Source organism: Gastrolobium bilobum, unplaced genomic scaffold (assembly GCF_033153095.1).
Source record: "Gastrolobium bilobum isolate Gb01-03AN ecotype WA unplaced genomic scaffold, APGP_CSIRO_Gbil_v1 utg4904, whole genome shotgun sequence".
NCBI lineage: Eukaryota > Viridiplantae > Streptophyta > Magnoliopsida > Fabales > Fabaceae > Gastrolobium > Gastrolobium bilobum.
Window position 1 is genome coordinate 66,904 of NW_026895085.1, and position 26,555 is coordinate 93,458.

Consider the following 26,555-nt stretch of genomic DNA (forward strand, 5'->3'; position numbering starts at 1 on the left):
AACAAATAAAGAAGAGAAAAATATGTGCACAGAAGCTGATTACAAAATGAAAAGACTCAGCGCCACATATTCTATTTATAAACGAAATAATTTTATTTTTTTACAATTTTTTTTTATTTTTTTTATTGTTTAGTTTTTTTTATGCAGCATTAATAGGACTAACAACTATCCATGTAAAAAGTAGTGAGATATTAATACAGTTGTCTACCACAAAAAAATGTTAAAGTATTTCCCCACCTATATCAAGTTTAAAATTCAAATTTTAAAAAAGTAGTGGGATATTAGTACAGTTATTTTCCACAAAAAATTGTTAAACTCTTTTTCTACCTATATCAAGTTTAAAATTCAAAATTTCCCATGTATATTAAGATTAAAATTAAAATTTTAAAAAAGTAGTGGGATTTTTATACAAATGCCTGCCAACAATTATTGTTGAACTCATTTCCCACCTAATGAAGTTTAAATTTCAAATTATGCAGATTTACTAAAGGAGGAAAGATTTCAAAATCAAGATAAAGCGGTGAGATATTATTAATTTAGAAATTTCAATATAGAAAGTAGTGGGACATTAAATGAAATTTGGAAATTTCAAGGTAGAAAGTAGTGGGACATTATATGAGTTGTCTGCCACCAACAATTGTTCACATATTTTTCCATTTAATTTATTTGCAAATTCGAATTTATTTTATATTTTTTTATTTCTATTTTTTTACTAAAAGAGAAAAGATTTTAAATGTTCTCTAGTGTGAACACAAACTTGAAATTGAAGGAGAAAGTGACACGTCAGCAAACTTGCCAAAGAATGACATTCCTTTATAATATAAGATTACTTTGTGTTTGGAAAACGTGTACAGTGACCTTTGAAATTTTCCATGCAATCAAAATTATAATAGGAATTCCTTGAAATTTTTAACACATTCAAGTTTACAATAGAAATTCCAAACGATATCCAATATGATGCATTACTTGGATCGTATTTTTGGGTTGCATGTGTTTTATTTAATATGTATTTTTATTTTATACCATTTCTTATTTGAAACTAAGCAATGAAAGTAATATTTCAAATTTTAACTTAAATATTAAAGAAGTAGAGCTTGAGAAAGATGCAAATGTAAAGAAATAGAAATAATAAACAAACAAAAATTTTAGGTTATTTGCACAATTTCAAAAGTTATTTTCCTTGAGATGTTTTTGGAATTTCAATATTTTATTCAGATTTAAAGCATATTAATTTTTTGAAAGTCTTACTGAAATAAGTTTTGAATATTATTTAAATTTGCTGGAGAAAAAAAAGAAAATAAAATGGATAAACAAAGGACACATCATAAAGTCGTACAGAAAATAAAGAAAATTCATTATTTTTTTTGGATATACCAAGGATATTAGTAATTATGTTCGGTGGAGAAAAAATAAAAATAAAAAATAGATAAGAAAATGAAAGAATTTATAATAATATGTCATTTTCATTATTATGAAGCAACAATTGCGTAGTGCATATACAAATAAAAGGAAAAAATGGGAAGCTAAACCCTAAACCCTAAACCCATATCTTCATCTTCCACCTAATATACGCACAAACAGTTCTTCTTCTTCTTAACCCTAATTTCATTGATGATATTGGTTTATGGTAGATTGCATGCTTTCATCATTATAAAGCCTTAATCTTTTCCTTTTCCACCATTATGCATTTTTTGCATTTTTCTCACTGATACCCCTTAAACATAAGCATAAAATGATAAAGAACTATAAAAATTAATTTTTCACATTTTGAGGAGACTGATTATATGCTAAGAAAATTTGTACTTGATCTACATACCACTCCCACAAAGCACACTCAGGCTTGTGAGCAATAGATTCTAACTTTCGCGTGCAAGGTTAGACCTTTAGAATGTTTCTTATAAATTCTTCCAAGATGCTAGTCGCTAGCCACCTACAACCAATCTATAACGTGAACCATTAAAGGTAGCTCTTTTAGGACTAACAAAACAACGGGTCAATGACAATGGATAAAAAGAAGAAGCAAGGAAAGCAAGCCATGTAAAGGGAAATTAATAAGATAAATGCAGTAAATAATGAAGAAGAGGGACCTTGGTTCTCAAAGGGTGTTGTTGGAGATGTTTCAAGTAATTTTTCAGTCCGATCCCTTTTTTCTAAAGATCCCATCTTGCTTCCTCTTTGGCTGAAAAGAGGTAACCGGATCCGTGACTAATGTTCAAGAAAATGAGAAATAGAATGAGAGTGGATGAGTGCAAAGGAAAGAATGGGGTTTGAGTGAAGAATCAGAGCTGAGAAATGCGCTGTGAGGAAAAAATAAAGATGTCATTTTAGAATTTGGTATTTATAAGAGTAATTGAGAGAGAGAGGAGGAACTGAAAAGTTTTTTTTAGGTAGTATAATTTCCAATATCGTTAATAGATTTTCCATTTTCCAATAATTTTCAATTAAAAACCTTACAATTCCAATGTAGACATGATAGTGGGACATTAATTTATTTATTTGTCTTTTAAAATTTGTCTTTTAAATTGGTATGCAAGTATGAATGCACAGTTTGAACTCACAATGTGAACACAAAGCTGAAACTACATGAGAGCTTGACACATCAACTTTTTTTAGGGATGCAAGCGTGAACACACAGTGTGAACTAGAGGTGGCAAAGTGGGCGGCCCACCCCGCCCCACCCTGCCATCAACCCGCCCTGCTCCGCTTTTGAAAGTGGGCTAAAAAACTCAGCTCGCCCCATCCCGTTTGGCGGGTTGACCTGCCAGCCCGAGCCTATTTTACACTGACCCGCCTATGCCCGCCATCAATCCGCCAAAAAATGAGCCCTCACCGCCCCGCCCCGCTTTTGAGATGGGTTGAAAAACTTAGTCTGCCCCTCCCCGTTTGACGAGTTGGGCGGGTTGGCCTGTCAAGCCGAGCTCGTTTTGCCGGCTCTAGTGTGAACACACATGTGATTTCTTTGATTCTCCTTGAAGTATATAATAGAATAGATAGATGAGTGCACAAGGCTCTAAAATAATGGGAAAAGTTGCGTACATAAGTTATTTGTACAATCTACACTAAAATAATGAGTCAAGATAAATAATTAAGTAAATAATCGTTACTCTAAACTTGTAATTAAATAGTATAGACGATGTGGTATTATATACTTCAGTCTCCAAACACCCTAATATTAAGTATTTAACACATTTGAGATCCAATAAATAGTTTATGACATTATGGGCAAGATATAAGCAGTATGTGAGGTATAATACGAGAATAATCCATGTTTTTGCCAAGTATACACGATAGAGATCTGCCATATCATGTCACAGAAAAAAAGAAACGCAATCATTGCTTTTATATTGCAGCTGGATTAATAAAAGCAAAGTTGGCTTTGAATTACAAGTGCTATAAATCATTTTCAACTAATTAGGAGGAGGATAGATTTGTCAGCAGAGATTAAAAAAGTTAATTTGTAACTGCAACACACCGAGAAGTCGATAACAGAGAATGTTTTATGCTTTCACCCGTGTTTCACGAAAACTGTTTCCTACTTTATATTTTCATTTTATTTTATTTCCTATTTTTTTATACTTGCAGATTGTGAAGAGTCACATCATTCCTGGACTCTTGTAAATAGGTAAATACAGAAACTTTCAACATCACCGCAGTAAAAAAAATAAAAATACAGAAACATAGAATCATCAGTAATGGCAAGGCTGAATTCTTCCTAAAAAGCAGTCGATTTTGCAAAGCAAGATCTTATCCACTAAATCATGTATTTAAAACTTTACAAAATACCATCCTAGGCCAGTTAGTAGTCAAATCATTATAGTCAGAAAAGAAAAAGAATGAAAAATAATAAGAAAAAATAATTTATGTAATGATTACATACTTTAGATAACTAGATACCACTTTTCATCTGTTTGAAACAGACATTTGATCTAATCTTGGATAGTTACAGCCAAATCACACTAAAATTTGATAATTTAAATTAAAAAATTCAAAGAATTTTAGCTGACACCACACAATAATTTAATTCCCGATGGGAAAGATGCCGCTTAGTAAAGCTTAATTCTGGTGCTAATGTGGCTCCTACAGATGGGACATGACTGAAGATCTTCTCCACACTCGCAACAAGTCTGTCATGTAACATAAAACAAAGATGTCATATGCATTCTCCTTATCTGATATTTCCTTAAAAAATATGGGAAAAAATTGAAAAAATTGTTTTTACCTGATGCCCACATCCAAAGGCCATGTCTTTTGAATTGGTCAGACAAATAGGGCAAAGCTGCGCAAGACCAATCATATTTGTTAATTGTATAGTAAACAATCTTGAATAATAAATTCATAACACGAACCATTTCAAATTCAGTCCCTGCATTGGACATAAAAAATGCACAGCAAACGAGATCTTGATTCATGACAAGTGCCGTTTCAGATTCAGTCATTACACTTGACATAAAAATGGAAACAAGAGACCACAAAACTATGCAACAAAATTTAGTACTTGATGCCATTAATCCCACCCAATAGACCAAGTACATACTTTGTTACACGAGCAATTTAATTTCTCAACTGAGGCATGTGAAGATAATGCCAAATAAAAGCTAGATCGGAATGAGATAATAAAAATATAATAATATATTTTCACATAACATCAAGCAATTCCCTATTATATTCATATTTGCTCCCAAAAGACCTGATCAAGAACATGAAACATATTTCTATAAGAAGCACTTTGTAGGGTGTACCAGATTGTCGTAAGTGGAACTTGGAGCAGGATGAGCTGTGCCAACTAGGTCGCTGTTGTCAGGATAAGATGGCACACTCGGCTCAAAGCTAGCAGCATGAGACGGTTTTGAAGTGCCAAAAGATGCTGAACCATAAGGTTTTGAAGAGCCAAAAGATGCTGAACCATATGTGGGTGGTGGGAGGGCAACTCTCTGAGGAGCATTGGCCTTCCGACTACTATTTAAGAGTAATAAGCACAAACAACCACCAAAACTTTGTCAGGACATGAACCCAAGAATTTTTTTAGAAAATAATAATAATTCGAAAGCTGAGGAACGAAAAACCTACCCCAGTAAATTATGCTCAATTGCTGCCTTATACTGAGAAGGAATTTCCATCAATGCTGCAAGAGCAAATGCTGCCTCTTTTCGTGAAGGAGGAATGTTCTTTGACATAATTTCCGTAAAATTCACAAACTAAAGAAGCACAAAGAGGAATGCACAATAATTCAGCGGATCAATTCCCACTAATTCGAAGATTTTAACAAGTATTATTGATATTCTGTTTGCTCTTCATTACTAACCTGAAAATTATCGAAGACTCGAGCTGGGATATTGTCATCAAATTCCTTCATCATGTCCCAAGGTCCATCTCCAACACCAACCAATATAATTGAAAGAGGAAATTTACTGTGACAGAGAAGGCAAATAAGACAAGATGTTTAAACAAATAAGAACATCATTAAGCCAAAACAAACATAATAGTCACCTGGCCTCAACAATGGCATCCACAGTCTTCTGTTCCTGTGGACTTAGCATCCCATTCTCAGTGTCGATACTTCTTGTAACCTGCAGCAAACATCGTTGTGGGTGAGCTTACACTTCACGGCAACGTATCAATATAGCAATTGAAAGTCAGACACACTCCTTTAAATTTTTTGTAGCAACCATGACCATATTAAATACATGAAATTACAGGATAGCAGAGTTTCCTATTTATTTAACCATAACAGATATATATTTCCTGTCCAATTAAAATCAGATATTTTGAAAATAAACAAAGTCAAGAGAAGACCAGTCCCAACAATAAACAAACAAATCATCAGGAGGGAAATGAAGCAAAGTTATCTCCACAAGTGTTGTTGAAAATTTGGGAAAAAAATCACCATGAACTTCATGAACCATTCATTCTGTGATCAAAGCAGTTGGCACACCAGCTTCAAGAGGCACACGGCTTATTTGATTCTGTTCATAATTTTTGTTTTCTAAAATTTTAAAAAATCTAAAGAAATATATGGAAATTTTTGTTTGGATAAAATAACTTTCAAAACAATTTTAAGAAGAAACAAAAAAATATGAAAATGAATGATTCGGTAAGATGAGTCTCTGTTCATCCAATTCAGTTTCTCAGCCCAGCAGTTAGTACAATTGAAGTTCAGGCACAAAAAGATGCCATTTGATATCCTTCTAATCCCCAAAGTTCCTACTTTCATTCCATTTTTCACATCATCTCCATATGCTATCCTTCCTCATCCCCAACTTTGATGTTAAACTGCAAACAATTCCAAGTTCCAACCAACTTGGATTACCTCCTAGATCTAATTCTACCATCTTCTACACCTTCTACCAAGATCAGAAACCATCTCATAATATCATATCTCAGAAATAATGCTCTAGCATTCATCCCTCAGAATGGGAATGTAATGCTGCCACCCCAAAAACAAAAAAGCAATTTGGTGACTAAAGAGAGATCTCAGAGATATACGTGTGCAGGTGCATGATTGTGGAGATTTTAAAATATTTAGACATGCTACTACCATGATTCAAACTTTAAATAGCAAAACTTTTCAAAATTGAGTTTTAAAAAATCATCCTAAGAGTTCTTTTTCTTTCTGCTTTTAAACAATCATTTTAGTAATGTTTTGTTTTAACAACTAACTGATCTTATTAAGATGTATCATGTACTGAATATCAAATGTGAGAAAAGCATTATGCATTTAGGCTCATAAAAGAATATTAGATAAATTTGCAAAAGCAAAATTTATATCTGAAAAAATGATAACTTCAAGCTTACCGATTAAAATTCTTTAATATATTAGTGAGAGAAATGGCTCAACAAATAAGGCACTGGCTGAACTGTGCATGTTAAGTAAGATAAAAATATTTCACACACGCTCCATCTTTTGGGGGCAAATTGATGTTACTTCAGAAGTAGTGCTAGATTCAAATGCTTCATTGCAAATTAAGAACGTTTATGCACTCAGAGGAAAACAAGAAGTAAAGCAAATTCAGGAGAAAGATGGATTCTTAGTCCAACTACTGTTGCCTCAAAGATAATTGAAGCACAAATGAAGGAGAAAGCATGAAGCAATTCAATCTTGGAAACCAAGTTATTTATAAGCTAAATCAAGAAATTGAAATTATGAAACGGAAAATGGAAACTCAGTCACGTATATCAGAAAATCATCCTCTAATTTCATATTTGAAGACAGCTCCATACATAATGGATATAGAATAGAATAGAATACCTGGCCATCTGCAATTATCACCAAAACATGGTACTGGCCTCCACTCTGCTCAACTATTGTCATGGCCATTTCAATGATTGGTGCAAATGAAGTAGGACCTGGCATAAAACCCTAGCTCAGTATTACAATTCAATAAAAGAAATAAGCAAAACACCCATAAGAAGAACAAGACAAGTGTAAGAAAAATAACCTGCAAGTCGAATATTAGGAATAATTTCCCTATACCGACTCAACACTTCTTCAAATCCATTGCAATATCTTTCATCCGGATAGAAACTGAAGACATCCTGATCATGTGTTGATGCTGCAATGATATCATAGTATTGTCCATTACCACATTTAAACTTCAAACAAAAATTATATAACGTATATAAGTTGTGGGAACTTTGATAGAAATACCATCTCCAAATCCAAAACAAGGAATCAAGTTATCCTCATCAAATGCAGCCAAGGTTTTTCCAATAATGGATATTGCTTGTTCATAGGGATTTGGGACATTCCCAATGTGATGCAAGCTTTGTCTGTTAAATGAATATTTTCCTGAAAGCAATATCAAGTTCAGCATATATTTCACAACAACACACTGCATAAATTCCAATTTCAGCCAAAAAAACTACAAATATAAATGGCCTAACCTGTCCACTCATTGCTCTTGGTGCAATCAATACCAAGAATAAGATTGGACGACTCAAGGCCTGCACGTGCAAGAGCCTCAGTCACCTGTAATGAAATATAAGTATGACAAATGCTAAAGTGTTAAGAGTTAAAATAATGACAAAGCACCAACAGTTTTCCCAACATATAAAGACGAACAAGAAGCACCATCAGTGAGAAAGAATTTGCAAATTTCAAGACAATATATGATCAGCTAATTTTCATGCCTGATCACATCAAAAGTAGTAAAAAAAAATATAGCTCTGAATTCATGAGAATAAACTAAACATGCAGAATCTTCCTCTTTCTCTTCAGTGTATTCAATTTAGCATAGTTCAATGGCCACAAGTGAAAGCAAGATGAGCTTCGCAGCTTGCAGCCATTATGCGCTAGCAGCACAACGGAGGCTACTTTAAAATCTCGCAAGTTCATAATGAATCTATATCAGACATAGATATCGTCATCCAAATTCAATATAACAATAAATTGCTATTGCACTTTTGTCATGCTTATTATCATCATTTTTCCTTTAAACTCCTAAATGCCAAAACAAATTATTTTTAAAAAAACATTCATGGAATCTTTAAATGCCAAATAATTTTTCAAAAAAAATAAAACTAGATAAATAAAAGCCAGATGAAGAAAAGCACTTCGATCTCCGGACAGAAAACATATATTTTGGGTTAATCTCAAAACAAGCTAAAGATAAAGACAACAGTACAACACTGCTAAGCATAGCATCTCTTACCTCATCTATGGAATTGTAATTATCAGCGATTCTCGAGTACTTCCTGTCTAACCTTCTCTCATCAGGGCGGTGGGCCACTCTGTCCCTAGCATGGGGTTCATACCCATAGTTTTGAGGAGGAGGGGCATAATAGGGCTGTGTAGGATAAGAAGGCTGTTGGGGCTCGTAGGTATAACCCCCCTGACCATAACCCGAGCGAGGATCAGGATATGCACTCCAAGAAGAAGCAGAGGAACTTGAACGCTGCACAGATGAATTCTGCCTCCAATTATCCTCCTCCTTAGAACTTCTACCCCCCATCAACTTCTTAATTCTCTGAAAAACCAAAATAATAATAACAATAATTTGAAAAAAAAGAAAAATCCTAACCCCACTTATCTCCTAAACAAAACTGGGCAGAATACCTATACAAAATCCAAAATCAAAGACCCAACAAGCAATATGAATTCAAAAAACCAATTCCAGATGCTATAAATTGAGTTAAAGGTAATCTTCTCAAAGGTTGAAGTTTCCAATTTCCAAGCAAATCCTCTCAATTAATACAAACCCCACCGACTCAAAAAAACAGAGCCTTTTTAAGCAACCGCAAATACCAAAAACCCTATAGCCGCCATATGTGTTCAAATACAATCAACACACGGCACCTTGGTTTCTTGTCCAAACTCCAAAAATGGAAATAAAAGAGAAAAAAATTAAAAAATTAACGCGCCAAATCTCGTTCAACGGTAAGCGGAAGATAACATTAAATTACCAAGAATACGAAATCAATTTCCACACCTTCTATTATGCCCAATTAAATTACACAGATTGCGAAAATCTTACCCTGATTTATGAATCTTCTGAAAATAAAAATAAAAAAAATCTCAGCTTCAATTTGTGAAAATCATGAAAAAAAACACAGAAAACGAAACGACATTGTGTTACAGTGAAAAACCCTAATGGTGAAGATTATGCGAAGAGTGAAGAGTGAAGTTTAAGTCAAATGGTTGAAGATAGATAGATACCTGCGTCTGAACGGCGATGATGGAACATAGTGTTTTGGAAGATTCAAAGAATCGCGTTTACAAGCACGATTAAAGAGTAAGGATCTTCGGTTTGGAAATGAATAATCGATTCTTGTAAAAGCGAAAAAGTAGCGATTTGAAAAAGCTAAGACTCTTTCTCTCCATTTCTATCTCTTTTTGTTTTTTTTTTCTGATTTTTTTAATTCTTGACTTCTAGCGATAAATATTGAATAATAGGAGATGCACATGGACTGTCTACAGTTTCTTTTATTGAATTCAATTTAAGACCATTAACAAAATATAAAAGAAAAAATATTATTCTTTTAAAAGATATAATTTTGTGATAATTTAGATCCTGATCATCAATCAATCTTATAATTTATTAGGTCAAATATATTAATTAATTTATAATTATAATAAATTATAATCGTTGATAGACAGAAATTAATGATTAAATATAAAATGACACAAAGTTATATTTTAAAAAAAAATAAATATGTTTTTCCATATAATAATAATAATGATAATGCGAAAATTAATTGTCGGTGGAACTGAAATCCAAATTTTTATATAAATTAAATTAAAAATAAAAAAAGAATCATACTAACTTTTTTGGTAAACATATACAAATAATATCTTAGAGATTACGTAAATTAAACAGTCAGCGGATAATCACAGTAATTAGGATTTTTGTATTTATTATTTTTTTGGTTATGGAGATCTTAATATTTATTTACAATTTTATAACTTTTATTAATATATTTATAATTTTTTTTTTAAATTTACGAACTTGTAACTTATGATGTATTCAAGGAGGGGTAATAGCCTCTCAATTTTATCAAATATTTATCTTAAATAACATTTAAATTTGAAATATAAATAATGTAACAATTTCATTCCTTTTCATCCTTTAATATGGAGAGTTTTTTAAATTTGATTATGCGTTGATCCATTATTATATTGTTTTGCCTAAGTTAATCTAAATTTTTGATTTTCCCGCTTCTTTCGCAAACTAAAAAGTAAGAAAATTATTAAAAATTGAATTTTAAAAAAAATACTGAAATGAACCCAAAATATTCGTATATTGACTTAAAAAGTGAAATCACTTTTAACAAGTGTGTTTTGGAGATAGGCATGAAACATGACAGGTAAGAAAAGCAACATGACGATGATTACCTTACCACGTTTTCATTGTTGCTTCCGCCGAAAGGTTGGTGGTTAGGGAGACTTTGTTTGCTACTGTGATATCAATTATTATTTTCTTTACTTTTGTTTATATTATTATAGGGCAATATTTTTTTCTTGTTACATGAGATAATATTATCTAATGTAGATATATAAGTAGGTGATTCTCACAAAAAAGAAAAAGAAAATACTAATTTGAATTTCATGAATGTGTAACATGAGATAAGCTTTATCCTCTAACATGAAAAAAAACATTTTCTATCATTATAAACATGTACTCTCTTCTTTTGGGTTTTGAATTTTTAGGGCATTCATATTCATTTCGTAAAGAATATTTTATTTTGGTGCATTTCGTGAAGAATATGAACACATTTAATAATTAGATCAACTATAATCCGTGCTCATATTTGGCAGCCTCTGTATTATTTATACACTTTATTTATAACTATATATATATATATATATATATATATATATATATATATATATATATTTATTTATTGAGTAAGGACATTCATATTACTAAATCATCATTGGATTAGAGGATAAGTTGAATGAAAAGAGAAAAAAAAAAAAACTTTTGAATCTAATGATGATTAGAGTGGTAGTAAAAACAATTAGTAATATGAATATCTAGGTGTGTAAATGGGCCAGGTTAGGCTGAACTTTGGCTTTTTTGATCTAAACCTACGTAAAAATATATTCAATCTATCTGGCCTATAGCCTATTAAAAGCTTTGTTTATAGGCCAGGCCTGATCTATTGTTAAAAATTAGAAAGCATGATATGGCCTACAGGCCTTATAGGCCTCCCACTGCAGATATCGAGCAAAGAAAATAATTGTATAGTGCAAAGAAAGTTTCATTCATGCATGCACTAATACTTCTCGTAAGAAATAAAAAATGACAAAAAGAAAGAGTCAACATAATACCCCAGCTATAGAATGTATATCAGAGAGGAATTAGAGTCAAAGAAAGGGGAAAAATAAGAAAGAAATACAGTTACTGGGTCAACCAAAGACGAAACTTAGAGACAAAAGTGAGAAGTCATTTTGAAGCGGTAGTGCACAAAAGAAATTAGGGTTGGTACTTTGCAACCTAGAATAAATATTTTATTTTATTTTATTTTAAAAAATTAAATAGGTCGGTTTACAAGGCTTTAGGTCAGGCTTGACAAAGTTGACCTATTTGTTAAAAAGGCTTTCTTATGAGCCTAAGTCTACTCAACTTTTTCAGAAAGGCCAAGCTAGGTCAGGCTCAACATAGGCTGGACTGTAAGCCAGACCAGGCTAGCCTGACCCATTTATACCCCTATGAATATCCTATCTTATATATATAATCAATACTAATTCTAATTCATATCAATCTAAATAGATGTTAACACTAGAAGTGTTAATCAATTGATCCAAACCAAATGGTGATAACTTAGATGGCACATGAGAGCTTAGCAGGTGAGGGTGAGAGCATGTATTCGATCCTCCCCAATACTATCTTTGGGAGGGGTTTAAAGTCTTAATCATGGACCTGTTTCGAATCGGAATAGTCGCAAAATGATGAACTGGATGAAAAATTCCAAAATAAAAAGATGTCTAACACTAGGGGTGTTAATCAATTGATCCAAACCGATTCAAACTGTAGTGACCGAACCGAAAAATCGATAATCGAATTAAACGAAAATTGAAAAATAAAAAATCAAATTTTTTTGCATGTTTTAATTGTATTGGATCAATTTTCGATTTAGTTGGAGAAAACTGATCCATGTATAATGTATTTATTATTTTTGAAAGATGGTAACTTCAATCTTATTGTTTTGTAGACTTGAAATCTTGGATGTTATTGATAGCAAATTATATTATTTTCATTTTTATTGTCTATTAATTTATTTTAACTCTTTATAAGTTTTAAGACTTTTTTTAGTTTGAAAACTTGAGCTTTTCAGTGATTTGTAACTTTAAATGACTTTATTAAGATATATTATTTATTTGTATGGCTGAAATTTCAGATTTTTCAAAAAATCAAAAACCAATATAATCTAAACCGAATAAAATTGGATTGGATTTGATCAAATTTAAAAAAATCTAAATCAAATGAATAATTAAATGATCAAACCAAATAAATCAGGTCGAATAATTTTTGCTTCAAATCAATCCATTTCATATCGGGATCAAACCTATCTAACACAATCTACCCTCAATATGACGATGGTCGCTGAAATTATATTAATGCATTATTTTGGAAAGAAGATCTTTTTTGCCAATTTTTTTTTACGTAAACGAAAAGTATAAAGCATAAAATTAAAAAAAAAAATACATGAATAAAATTATTATTTATGTAAAGTCCAAAGGAAACTAGAATTCTTTGATGTTACTAAAATGCTTTCAGTTTTTAATTATTTACATAATTTATATATTAAGGAAAAATAGCCACATTTGGCAAAAATGAGGTTAGTTTGGTTTAGCAACATGTTTTGTTAGATTTTGCCACGTTTTTAAAAGTTGCTAAACAACGTGTTTTTTGTAGTGTTACCAATGTTATTAGAACCGGACCGGTCATTGATCCGGTCGAAGTATCGGGTTACTGGGTCAATGGTTCAACCGGTGGGTCACTGGTTGAACCGCATGAACCGAATATATATATAAATTTATTTTATACTTAATTATATAATAAATATATTAAATATATTAAATGGTGCCATCTACACAATAACCTTATGTAGTTTAGTGGTATTTGTTATGTTGTTTATCCTTAATACAAGGGGTTTGAATCTAATTACATGCAGTTTTTGAAATAATTCTCTTAACTTAAAAGTTATATAATAAATATATTAAATGGTGTAAATTATTCAACAAGTGATGGTGGCATAGTGGTAGGAAACGGCTCTCCTCACTCCAAGGTACTGGGTTTGAATCCCACTTGTTGCTGGAAAAACCGGGTTTACCACGACCAGACTGGTTGATGGGTCGATTTTTGGGCCAACCGGTCAGACCGACTGGGCCGGTCCGATTTTAATAACACCGAGTGTTACACGACTATTTCTCAAGGAAATAAATCACTTGACTCTTGTTCACCATAATTTTATTTTTAGTTTTTGATCTTGGGGTGTTCAGTCGATCAGAATCATAAGAGAACTTCGCAAAATTCAATTCGAATCTAACTTGATCTCTACATGGTTGGTTTGATATGGAGTTACATAACCCACATAATATGAATTATGACTTCAGTAGTCTCAACGTAACGTCCTCCATTCTACTTACAAATAATGGAATATAGATGCACCTTAAATATGAATTTGTTTGTTTGTGTTTTATCTTTTTAAAAAATTTAAGATAGTTGAATAAGTTTCTTATAAAAGAAAAAACATTACAAAAGAAACACTTTTACTGTTTTTGTCAAAATTTAAAAGGAGTAATATATATATATACGAAAAAGAAGTCCCATGTTACACTAAAATTTCTAATCTCATGTCATAGATACAATTAGTATGAAATTCACCTATTTAAAAAAATAAATACATATTACAAAAAAAATAAAAATAAAAATACAAAAAACATAAAAAAAAAAGTGGCACATCTTTTTGTGGTGTATGCCGGAAGAGCTTTTTTTTTGTTACTACATAAGAAAAACAAATCCACATGTATATATGGGCTTGCAACTTCTTATATTACATGAGAACTTAGAGCTTTCCTACTGAGAGAGAATGGAGTGAGGCTCATCTTAAAAAAATAAAATAAAAAAGTGGCTGACACAATATCAAAATAAAAGTGGTAGGAGAAGAGACTTGGGGAGTGTTTGGTAGATTTTTTTTCTCAGATAGCCATGCATATGAGATTGGACTTTTTTGTTGTCCTTGTTTGGTAGAAGACTTCGAAATTTTTTGCTAGGAAACATTTTTGCCCAGAGTTTTACAATTGTGTTCAATCTGGAACCAAAAACATTGTTCCACATTACCACTTCCAAGATGCCTAGGTTAAAGGAAGAAAAAGGACGATAAAGCTGACAAAAATACCCTCTTCATCAGTGCGAAAATGAATAACAAGTCTACAAAATCCACTTGTACATCTGTGCATAGTTATCAAATGCGAATTGCGACCTGATGCGGCCAACCCTCAAAACTACTATAGCTTTATTGCGGGTTGTGGTTGCGAAAATAGCGGGAAAAATATTTATATTAAAAAAGCAAATTATATATATATATATGTAACATAATAAATTATTAAAAAATAATAACACCTAAAAAATACAAATAATACCTTACTGTTTTACCTTAGTTACCTTTTAATGATGCATTTTTTTTTTTGGGATACGGAAATTGTTTTACCCTCCAGGTTACTTGGTTACCGTGACTTGTGAATCACTTTTCTCACAAATGTACTTTTCTTTTCTTTGAATGAAGATAGATCAGAATCTCTTTCTTTCTCACTTTCTCTCTTTTTCTCTTCATTCGTACTTTCTCGCAGTTTCTCTTTTTCTCCTTCATCTGCTCTCTCTCTCTCCATTTCTATTTTTCTCATTTTTTCTCCTTTTCTCCGTTATCTACTCTCTCTCTCACTCTTTCTCTCACTCAAAGCTTTGCTTCTTCGTTCATGGCTTCCGCATTGAACTTCAATACTAAAAGAGAGAAGTAGAGAAGGGAAGAAACGAACGCGATAAAGAGAGCACGAGAGGCAGAAGAGACACACACAACGGAGAGGCAGAAAGGGAGAGTGGGTTAGGGTTAAAACCATAAAAAGGCACTGTTGCGGCGAGATTTGGCCGACTACTATTGTGATCTGGTGCGGCGTGGCAAGAATGGTTGCGGCAAAGCTCCGTGAAGCACAACTGGTGTGGCTTGCGGCGCAATAGCACCGCTATTGACTACTATGCATCTGTAGAAAAGCTCATTTGCAATTTCTAGGTTGCACTATATATCTTGAAACGACGAATGCAAAGTGGTTTTGCATGTGGGAAATGGAACAACAAATGTGAAAAAGGGAAAGGTGAAACCGACCCATATTAAAAAAATGGAACAAGAGAACAAAAAGCAACCACCTTTACTCACAGAATGACTTAAAGAGCTAGAAGAAGCATCACAACAACGAAAAGGGGCGCCAAAAAAATAAGGGTAGAAAGGAAGTGGGAATCTTACAAGAAGGGGATCGCATTTTGTTCAAGCTAAGAAAAGCTTTCACCTTTTCTTTTTCTTTTTTCCTTCTTCTCAGAATCGGTCATATAAAAAGGAATGGTGCTTTCACTTTCTACAAAACATCGAGGTTTGGGAATGAAGCCAGAGATTGAGTGTCGTTCATGTCCAAATGCAATAACAAAGAGATGCGATTTTCCCTCGTGTGTGTGCATTGTGTGTGGCGATGTCTATAGTCTATTGATGCAGCTGTTTTTCTTTTATACATTGATTCAAAGGGTAGAGAAATAGAGGGAGAATGAATCTAACTGCAACTATGCCCCGGTGGGACCACTACCATTGATTCAAAATGTTCTTTTTGTTAATTTTAACTCATTTTCCCATCAATATTTTAATTTCAACCAAACATAGACTCTAGAAATTTAACCCAATTTTTCAGGTAATATTTTGCTCAACCAAATAACTTTTTTTAAACTTTCCTACCAAACTCACCCTCCAACCTTATTCGTAGTAATTATATTTTCTTGATAAATTTTTTTTTCTCCTCTACCAAATGCTTCCTTGAAGTCTTTTACCCTATATATATATATATGGGAAATGTAGCTCTCCTGTTGTAATTTTTTTTTTTTTGCAGCAACACATAGAAAACCAAGATACGCCGGCAGATCCTGACTTTAAAAAAAAAAAAAAAAATGAGTTGGTCCCACTTTTTCTATGTATGTTGCAAAAAGTCCCATATGCAATGACTGCAGAAAACAGATATATATATATATATATATATATATATATATATATATATATATATGGGCTTATCGTTTCTCAAGCTGCTTGAGATAATCTTATCTCCGGCTACTAAATCATAACCGTACAAAGATGGATCAATAGTGATAAAGGAAGAGAGAGAAAAAGGGAATCATAACCATTCAAAAGTGAATCAATTAATATAAGGAAATAAATAACACGACGTAGTTTTGGAGTAGTCGGAGATAAACTTATGTCAAGCTGCTTGAGAAATATTTCCCCGTTATATTTATATATATGGGAAAAACATTTCTCAAGCTGCTTGAGATAAATTTATCTCCGGTCACCCCAAAACTATGTCGTTTTGATTATTTATTTTCTTATATGTATTGATTCACCTTTGAATGGTTATGATTCCCCTTTTCTCTCTCTTCCTTTATCTCCATTGATCCATCTTTGTACGATTATGATTTAGCAGCCGGAGATAACTTTATCTCCGGCAGCTTGAGAAATGATAAGCCATATATATATATATATATATATATATATATATATATATATATATATATGTATATGTATATGTAGTTATAGTATTAGATTTCTCATGTAACAAGATGAAAAGTCATCTCTTGCACTCACAAACCTAAGGTGAGTCCGCCCTTATTTTTCTCTCTCTCCCTGTCAGTGGACCCCACCTATATAATTGTGTCTGTTGGAGGTAATAGTTTTCTCCTGTAATAGAAGAAAACTATTATCCATATATATATGGAAAAATATACTCTCATTTTATTGGAGAGTATTTTTCTCTCTCCTATATATACATCAATTTTGTGTTTTTTTAATAAGTAGGTGAGTCTTAGATATGGTTGTGTCTATAACATGAAATTAGAGGTGGCAATATGGATTGAACCCGACGGGTCAACCCGCCAACCCGTCAAAATGGGGCGGGTTGGGTTACATATTTCAACCCACCAACCTGCCTCAACCTGCCTCGTTGAGTTGTGGATCAAAACGGGTTGGCGGCGGGTTGGGGCGGGTTTGCCCGCCGGGTCAATTTTATTTAATTTTTTTTTTTTTTACTATTATATAGTGTTTTTTTTTGTTTTTAAGCTTTTGTGATATCCAATTTTTTGTTATCTTAGTACTCTCTAGAAAAAATATAAAAGAAAAACTTTATTTATGACAAAGATAATTTATGTATGTAGATAAAAGCAAGTTCGTAAAGAATATCAGACTAAATATTAACATACATTTAGACTTAAGATCAATGTTATTAAAACCGGCTCAGTCATTGACCCAGTTGAGGTACTGGGTCACTGGGTTACTGGTTCAACCAGTGGGTTACTGGTTTAACCAGTGAGTTACTGGTTCAACCGCATGACCCGGTAATTATATATAATTTCATAATTTATATTAAAAAATTATAAACATACTCAAATATCTAAAAAAATAAAATTTCAAATATTTTAATATAAAAAATAATAAATCACATATTATTATCCAATAAAGGATCAAACAAAAATATAATGATCATGATACGAGGCTTTAGGTTCAGAAAATGACATCTCTAACTATAAATCAAATCAAATTTTTTTCATAGTGCATAATTGAGATAATATTAGTATTGTAAATACATAATTTATGTTAGTCAATAAGCAAAAAAATATTCAAATATGTCCATTATGATTTTTTTTTTTAAAAAAATTTGGAATTTTTTTGTGTGATCGGGCCGGGTCACCGGTTAACCGACCGGGTCACCGGTTTTTATGAAAATCGGCCAGGTCGGATCGGGTCGCACCGGTTCTGATGCATGACCGGTCCGTTGCTTCAACCAGACCAGTTATATGACCGGTTTACCGATTCCCGGGTCGACCCGGCCGAGTCGGTCCGGGTTTAATAACACTGCTTAAGATTGAAAAAAAACTAAGGGAAATGTGATATGAAAATAAGTAATATTATAATATTAATAAAATATAATTTATTTTTTATTTTTAATTATTTTTTATTTTTTAAGCGGGTTGACCCGCCAACCTACCAAAAAACGGGACGGGTTGGAGATTTCAACTCAAATTCAAGAGGCGGGGCGGGGCAGGCCAACCCACTTTTGGCGAGTTGACAGCGGGTCGGTGGGTCGGGGCGGGCCGACCCGTTTTGCCACCCCTACATGAAATGACTTTTCTTCTATTACATGAGATTATATATATAAGAAAAAATATTTCTACAGCCACTTTAGATAGCATTATCTGCAACTACCCCTTTTTAACTAAGTTTGACTAGTAAGATATAGTTATACCAATAAAATTGTTCTTTTTTTTCTCTCCTCAGACATTGTCGGTTTACGTAGCGGAAAGAGAAAATGCAATTTTTGTGTCTCGTTGGTCAGAATTACTTAAAAAGAGATAACTGTAAACAACCTTATCTAAAGTGACTGTAGGAATGTTTACTCATATATATATATATATATATATATATATATATATATATATATATATATATATATATATATATATACACACCGTCTAAGATTTTTCAAAAATTATCCAAACGCTCTTTAAAACTTAAAAGTGATCGATTTTGCATAAAAATACAAAATGCCAGCAAACAAATATCAATAACTTGGTCAACAAGTAAAAGCACGAGAAATTGTAAATTACACATTTGGTCCCTTAAAATAAAGACATTATATATATATATATATATATATATATATATATATATATGAGAAAAATGTTTCTCCCGTGACAGGAGAAAAATTATCTCCTGCAAGTCCTATACGACGTCATTTTGAAATTTATAATTAAAAGTAAAGTATATTTTGAAAATATATATTCTCTTTTGTATTATGAATTTTAGAAAATACATTTTATTTATAATTTTTAATCCCAAGATAACGTTGTTTTGGGGTTGCAAGAGATAATTTTATTTTCTTCGATACATAAAAGTTTTTATCCTTTTAAATGATATAAAATTGTATTATTTTAGTCAAAACTACTATGTGAGAAAGTGTTTATTCTTTTAAATGACATAGAATTGTATCATTTTAGTCAAAATTATTATATTTTATGGTGAGAGAAATAGTTACACAATAAAAATCCTTATGGGAGAGAATGAGAGGTTATTGATAATTTTTAATTTAAATATTAAATAAAATACAATAATTTTGAGTAAAATGACATAAATTTTTATCCTTTAAAAGAACAAATATTTTTTTCTATGTATATTATAAACCCTTAGGTTAATTTTTTGTCTTTTTCCCTAAATTACAGATTTGCAACCTAAACAATGGGAATGTTGTTTTTCCAGCAATGAGCATTTGAACTCTAGGTGTTTAGGAAAAGAAATACGGAGCACTAATCTTCTCGATGATGAAATGAAATCGAGAAATGAATTATTTCATTTTAAATGATTTTATTATATTTTTTTTATAGGGGAAGGATATTGTAACAATCAAGTTGTGTTACTATCATGTTACTACCAATCAATCTCACCGTTAGATAGATTATGTTGATCCAACGGTTATATTTATTTCCATCTTTGTATGGTTATGATTTTCCAAATTTAATATTTTATATTTATTTCTACCTTTGTATGGTTATGATTTCTCATATTTAATGCTTTCACTTTAAATAAGGAGAATCATAACCATACAAAGATGAAAATAAATATAACCGTTGGATCAATATAATCGATCTAATGGTGAGATTGATTGGTAGTAACACAACTTGGTTGTTACAATATCTTTCCATTTTTTTATAAATATTAAAAAGTTGGAAATCCTATTAAAATACGAGCTTCTCTTTTATCAAGTCACATAAGGTAAGCAAGATCTCTCATACCAGATACAACAAGTGGTAAGACTCACCACTCGATAAAAAAAACAAAAAACAAAAAGGATAATATAAATTTTGATATCTTACAACATAAGAAAGTTATCTTTCTATTACATGAGAAAATGATTTCTTTTAATATATATATATATATATTTATGTAAAACCATAAATATGTGGGTTAATTGATATAGAGTTGTTTTAACTTAATTAATAATTTTAAGTTTGAGTCCTTGTCAACACAATTGCTGTTATAATCCTATCGATTCAAATCAAACTATTTGATTAATATTCAACTCTTTAGTAAGAATAAGAAGTACCTGTGTTTAGATTTAGAGGGTGGAAACTTGTTGGATATGGGATCGGTCGATTATGTTTCGTCGCAATCTAAGTATAATTTTATCTTTTCAAAAAATAATATAAATTTTAGCAAGTCATATGTCTCATCCACAGATTATGGATGTTTGTCTTTAGAATATATTTTTGGTAAAGTCGTGGGCGCTAATTACGATTTATGAATATATATATAAAGTCCTTAGCCATACATATAATTTAATACAATTCGTAGATTAGAAGAATGAGTTAGTGGGATTTTCTAATAATATTTAGCGTGGAAAATGCATTGCAAATTGATTTCGTGGCTCAAAGCTAGAACTTTCTCCTGGCCATCCTTTGACCCAGCTTCAATTGTTGTAGTTCCTTCCTTGTCTTTAGAAATTAATTCCAATAGTCACTTGTTGAGAGGGGATCCTCTCATATAATTTAAGTGAGAGAATCCTAATTATATAAGGATAAATTGATAATAATAAGGGATAAGAAAGAAAAATATTGGAATTAAAAATTATAAAATTATTTCCGTTGATTTGTATATTAATGATTAAGATGAGAGGATCTATTTCCTCACTGTTTTAATTATATTACTAAATCAACTGCAATTAGTGTTGTTAGGAACCAGACCATTAGACTCCCTATCCAATTTGTGGAGATTGAACATGCATCCTATAAGCATAAATAGGCGCTACAATATTTTAAATTTGTAATCTCATTGGGTATTTTTTTTCTATACCTATTTTATCTATTTATTTCTATATACTTCGATCAAAATCTTAATTAACAATGAGAGGAGAGACAAAAAATGAAAGTCCATTGAAATTGTGATTTAACGATATAGATATAAGTAGCTAAAATAGGAATGAAAAAAATGTAGATATAATATCATATTTTTTTTTTGCAAAAAAAAAAAATCATATTTCTTTCCTAATAATATTTCTATTATTATATGTTATTACCTATTTTTATAGCTAGGGAAAACTATTTCTGCTTTAAAAGAATATAAGTTGTGTCATTTTAGTTTTTTTACTCTATGTATTACCGGTAGTACATAATTATAACATAAAAAATTGCTTTTTTTTTTTCTCTCATCTGTCATATGAACTGAGGTGAAAAGTGAAAAAAAAAACAATTTTTCTTGTTATAACCATATACTACTGGGAGTATATAGAGTAAAAAACTAAAAGAACACAATTTACCTCCTCTAAAAGTACACACACTAAACCCATTTTTATATGAATGAAGTTTAATCATTTTGATTAGTAACTCATAATTTGTATTGATAACTTATTGAACCAGTACTCGGACAAAGTCAATGATCAGTTCAAATTTAACAACGACATTAACCCCCAACTTAAGATAAATCATGCATCTAAGCCAATATTTCTAACATTTTTTGAAAATATTTCAATCGGTTCATTGCTTCACAACTAATCCGATTCGGGGCGAGTCCAGGATTAAGGCTTTAAACCCCTCCCAAAGGTGGTACTGGAGAGATTCGAACACATGCTCTCACCCCCACCTGCTTAGCTCCCATGCGCCAACTGAGCTACCACCATTTGGTATATTTCTAACATTATTAAAAAGAAAAACTCATTAATTTTTTTTTTTAACTTTATGACCAGCACTAAGTTATATATTCAGAATTTCATATTAAAAAAAGCTATATATATATATTATGTACTAAAATAGAAAAAAAGCTATATATGTTCATAATTAATACTCGGATCCTATTAACATTTTATTAATTTTTTTCAAAAAACTCCTCTAAATTGTTACAACTACAAGATCCACAACTTCTTCGAAAACATTTGAAAAAACAAACTTGAAGTTACACTAAATTGGGAATTATGAAATTTAATTGCCTCGTGAAGATGCATCTTTACAGAAATGGATAATCTTATATTAAAAATTTCAACTATTTATTTATATATTAACGGTCAATAATATTAAATTGATTCATGATAGTTAATCTATGAATAAATGACTAAGATCTTCCACGTATATGATTATGTTGAAATAAGATTTGAGAGAATCTATTCGGCATCTCTCACCTTCTTACTTAAGTAGTACACTTATGACTCAATTACTATGTATGTAACTCACTAATGAATATAAGAGTTGCATTCACTTAGTGAATGAGCTTTAATATAAAGTTGAATGTTAGGTGAAGAGATCAGCATGTGTTAGTGGTGGGCATGTGTAAGCATGTGAACAATTATGTTAGTGACTCATCACATGAGTAGTTATAGGAATTGCATGTGAACAGTTATGTTAGTGACTCATCACATGAGTAGTTATAGGGATTGCTTAGTAGAGTTGTATTATAGGGAATTGTTGTATAAAAGGGAGAGATGTAACATGTTTTGATCACCTGAATAATAATCTTGAGTTCATTCTCTTTTGTTCCTCTTTAGTTACCTCTCTTAGGGTCAATATCTAATAGTTGATTTCAGAGGTGAGACGATTCAACTTGCCAATGACGCTGGACACTGACAATCAATAATATTGCTACCGTTGGAAATTCAAGTGTGAGTAGTGAAGTTTTACATTAGTTATGAATGGACTAAATGAGGAATTCATATAAGTTGAATGACCCATAAACCTAATGCTTTAAGGTTTTGGATTGAGATGCGGTGTCTGAATCTTTTTATTAATTTCTTTTCGACCAATACATCCCACTATTTGTATTTGCACTCATTTTGTATGGGAAAATTTAATATACTATCGTTGCACCGAGTGTTCTATGCTACGATCATATTTGCTTATGTATTTCTAGAATACATAGTGCACTATGTATTCTAGAAATACATAAGCAAATATGCACTGAATACTTACTGCGACTGTGGTACCAAAAATGCTCTCCTTTGATTTAATAGTTTTTTTAATTCCTTTATGAAATGAAACTCTATTCTTTAATTGTTAGGCTATAAATTCTGTAATAATATTATGATGTAATAACAATGTCGATTTTTCGGTTCACAGTTCAGTTTTTCTTACATGTTCATTTGTAATTCTTCGAGCTTACCCTTGACTAATAATTTTGAAAATTCTCGCTTAGCTCATTTATAGGCTCCCCCGGTTGCCCAACAAATATTAAAACGATGACAGAAAGTGTATGGCTTTGAGTTTGAGAATGAAAACTGAATGTGGATGTGGAGTTTGTTTTTAAAATACAATCATTTTTGGGTTAATGTTTGAATAAAATAAAATTGTTAGAAAAACAAAAATTACTACTTCTAGTAGGAGGAGATAACTTGCACGATGCATGGATACACGAAAGAGTATTCTAGAATTTATAATTCTTTCCATAATATATATAGATGCCTCATTAATTCCCTCCCAAGCCAATTCATTTTAACACAAATTAATAATTCTTGTATAATATTTATTTATTTATTTTATATATAAAACATAGTCTATATATTTAAGGGAGGTGTCAATATCACGTGTTACTCATGGACAATTTATTTCCTTCTAAACTCATAATACCTTGATAAGGTTGTATATTGAATTAATCAACCATATTGTTCTTATGTTTTAATTTAAAAAATTCAAATTCAATTAATATCTAATTATAAATAATTCGATTTCATTTAATATAAAATATATCTTATTACTTTGAGTAATTAATAACAAGTTAATTACTATTGTATAGAAAATTATAAAGAAAATATATCTTCTCCATTTCCCAAACATGTCAAAATTTTGACGTTTCATAGGTAGACATACGGATAATGGTCCCCTGTTCAATTATGTTGCCTCAAACTCAAATTCAGAGTCCACCGCTAAAGTGCCTTCAACGCTCAACGCATCTCAAGTCAACCTTAAATAAAGTACAAACATGATTTTTTAGAAGTGGGAATTTCTTCAACTCCCATACTTTTGTTTTGGTTTTTTAAATACCCATATTAAGAATAGTTGTCAAACATATTGATATTTTTAGTGGACTTTCAAATATTCATTATAAAAGTTATCACTAAGGAAAAAATGTTTCTGCAGTTACTACAGATAAGTTATCTGCATTTATTCTTAAAACGACGTCGTTTTGATATTGAAATCTTAAAAAAATATAAATATAAAGACTATTATAACTGTGAAATAAATTAAAATTACAAAACATTATAATTTTCGTTCCAAAACGACGTCGTATCCTGCTTATTGCAGAAAAAAACGAACCCAAATATGAGAATATTTACTTTGGATGTCTTATTCATAATTGTATTATAACAATTCGTTAAGGTGACATTAAACTTTATTTTCACAAGTCCTTTACAAGTCTTTGAATAATAATGTTGTTTTGGATCAGTATATTGGATCCCTGATTAATTAGGTCCAACCATGCTACCTAATTGAAAAACTCCCAAGGATACCCCATTACATGATCATCCGCAAATCAGTGGTTCTGATCGATTGATCTGCGAGATGCGACATTGCATTGCACTAAATATATCTATGTTCTATATATATTTGTCCGTGATCTTGGCATAAAATTGCTCATTATCTTGAGTATATTCCTGATATGAAAATAATAAAAAATAGGAATGAATTGCCCAAAAATCTTAATAAAATAAATAAAAAAATCTGCAAATCTTAAATAAATCATAAATGTATTAAAATTGAGATAAATCATGATATTGTCTATAGTTTGAGAATTTTTATGCTTCTTTTTTCATGAGAAAAAGAGATAAACTAGACGATTATCACGAAGGCTTTTGCTCTCTGTTAGCTATTTGTTGGGTCATATCACACGCACCAAAACTTTATAAATGTAGAGGCATAAGCTCTTAAGGGCCTGTTTGGTACGTGGATTATATTTGATTCCATGGGAAAGTAATATTGGGAAGCATAATATACCACGTTTGGTATCAAAAAAAGGAAAAAGTTTTCCGGGTAAACAAATCTCCCGTTTTTTGCTTTTGTGTGTTAAGACTCGTACGGCTAGTGTTGCAGGAAGCCCAAAGAAAATGTGGAATAGTTGGTTACCCGGGCATGTGAAAAAATATTTGTGAATAGGTGGACCAAAATAACCTTATTTGATTGTAGGCTCTTTGAACAAATGGAGTTGGTGGCTTCAGTTTGTGAATATGGCAACAACAGCTCCCTATGATATTTCAACGTGCAGAGGACTCTACCATCAAACACTGCTAGTCGTTCGAAGTCTGATCCAGGATCTATGAAGCGGTTGATATGAAGAACTATATGAGCTATTTCAACGAATGTGGCTGGCGTTTGGTACAGATCTGCTTCTCATATGTGGTTAATAAGGTTCAGTTCCATATCTGTTTCATTTTGTCTCCAGATCTGTTCCGAAGCTATTTCAACGTTGGTTAGAAGATTTGAATCAATTGGTAAAGGTGAGATTATTTTGGTAAAATAACCTCACATTTTCACTCATATTTCATAACCAACCAAACACAAACTCATTAAAATTAACTTAATTTTCCGGGAAAATATGTGTCTACCAAACAGCTTTTTAGTAATATTGCAGTAAAATATATTTTCTACTATATTTCAGTAATAATTATTTCCCAGATTAAAAAAAATTTCTCCTATACCAAACGCTCCGTAAGTACGTACATATACTCCACTATATTTGCCTATAGATTGAATGTCAGAGTCCTTGTAGGTGAATTATCACCTTCTTTCTACCATAGCACTCGAAGGAGCCCCCATCCACAACCCATAACCACAATATTAGAA

General features: G+C 31.4%; 1 protein-coding gene across 2 annotated transcripts; it reads right to left on the reverse strand.

The window, feature by feature from the left end:
* Window positions 1-3,776: 3,776 nt before the first annotated feature.
* On the reverse strand, window positions 3,777-9,803 carry LOC133288893 (E3 ubiquitin-protein ligase RGLG2-like). 2 transcript variants are annotated; one of them, XM_061487697.1, is made up of 13 exons: window positions 9,653-9,801; window positions 9,471-9,487; window positions 8,649-8,963; window positions 7,882-7,966; window positions 7,646-7,786; window positions 7,437-7,550; window positions 7,247-7,344; window positions 5,488-5,567; window positions 5,303-5,408; window positions 5,068-5,195; window positions 4,740-4,956; window positions 4,220-4,276; window positions 3,777-4,124 (listed from the first exon to the last, which is right to left on the reverse strand). In XM_061487697.1, the coding sequence occupies exons 3-13, from the start codon at window positions 8,946-8,948 to the stop codon at window positions 4,044-4,046; spliced, it is 1,407 nt and encodes a 468-aa protein (XP_061343681.1). In that variant the 5' UTR covers window positions 8,949-8,963; window positions 9,471-9,487; window positions 9,653-9,801; the 3' UTR covers window positions 3,777-4,043. The 2 variants fall into 2 exon arrangements, with proteins under 2 accessions (XP_061343681.1, XP_061343018.1); XM_061487034.1 differs by lacking the exon at window positions 9,471-9,487 and having other exon boundaries at window positions 9,653-9,803.
* Window positions 9,804-26,555: the final 16,752 nt, after the last annotated feature.

Bases quoted from the DNA above. Each gene is read 5' to 3' on its own strand.
- LOC133288893 (XM_061487034.1), bottom strand. From the start codon at position 8,948: ATGGGGGGTAGAAGTTCTAAGGAGGAGGATAATTGGAGGCAGAATTCA. The intron at 5,409-5,487 runs GTGACTATTATG...TCTCTGTCACAG, and splicing joins GATGCCATTGTTGAGGCCAG to TAAATTTCCTCTTTCAATTA. The intron at 5,196-5,302 runs GTTAGTAATGAA...GTGCTTCTTTAG, and splicing joins GAGTCTTCGATAATTTTCAG to TTTGTGAATTTTACGGAAAT.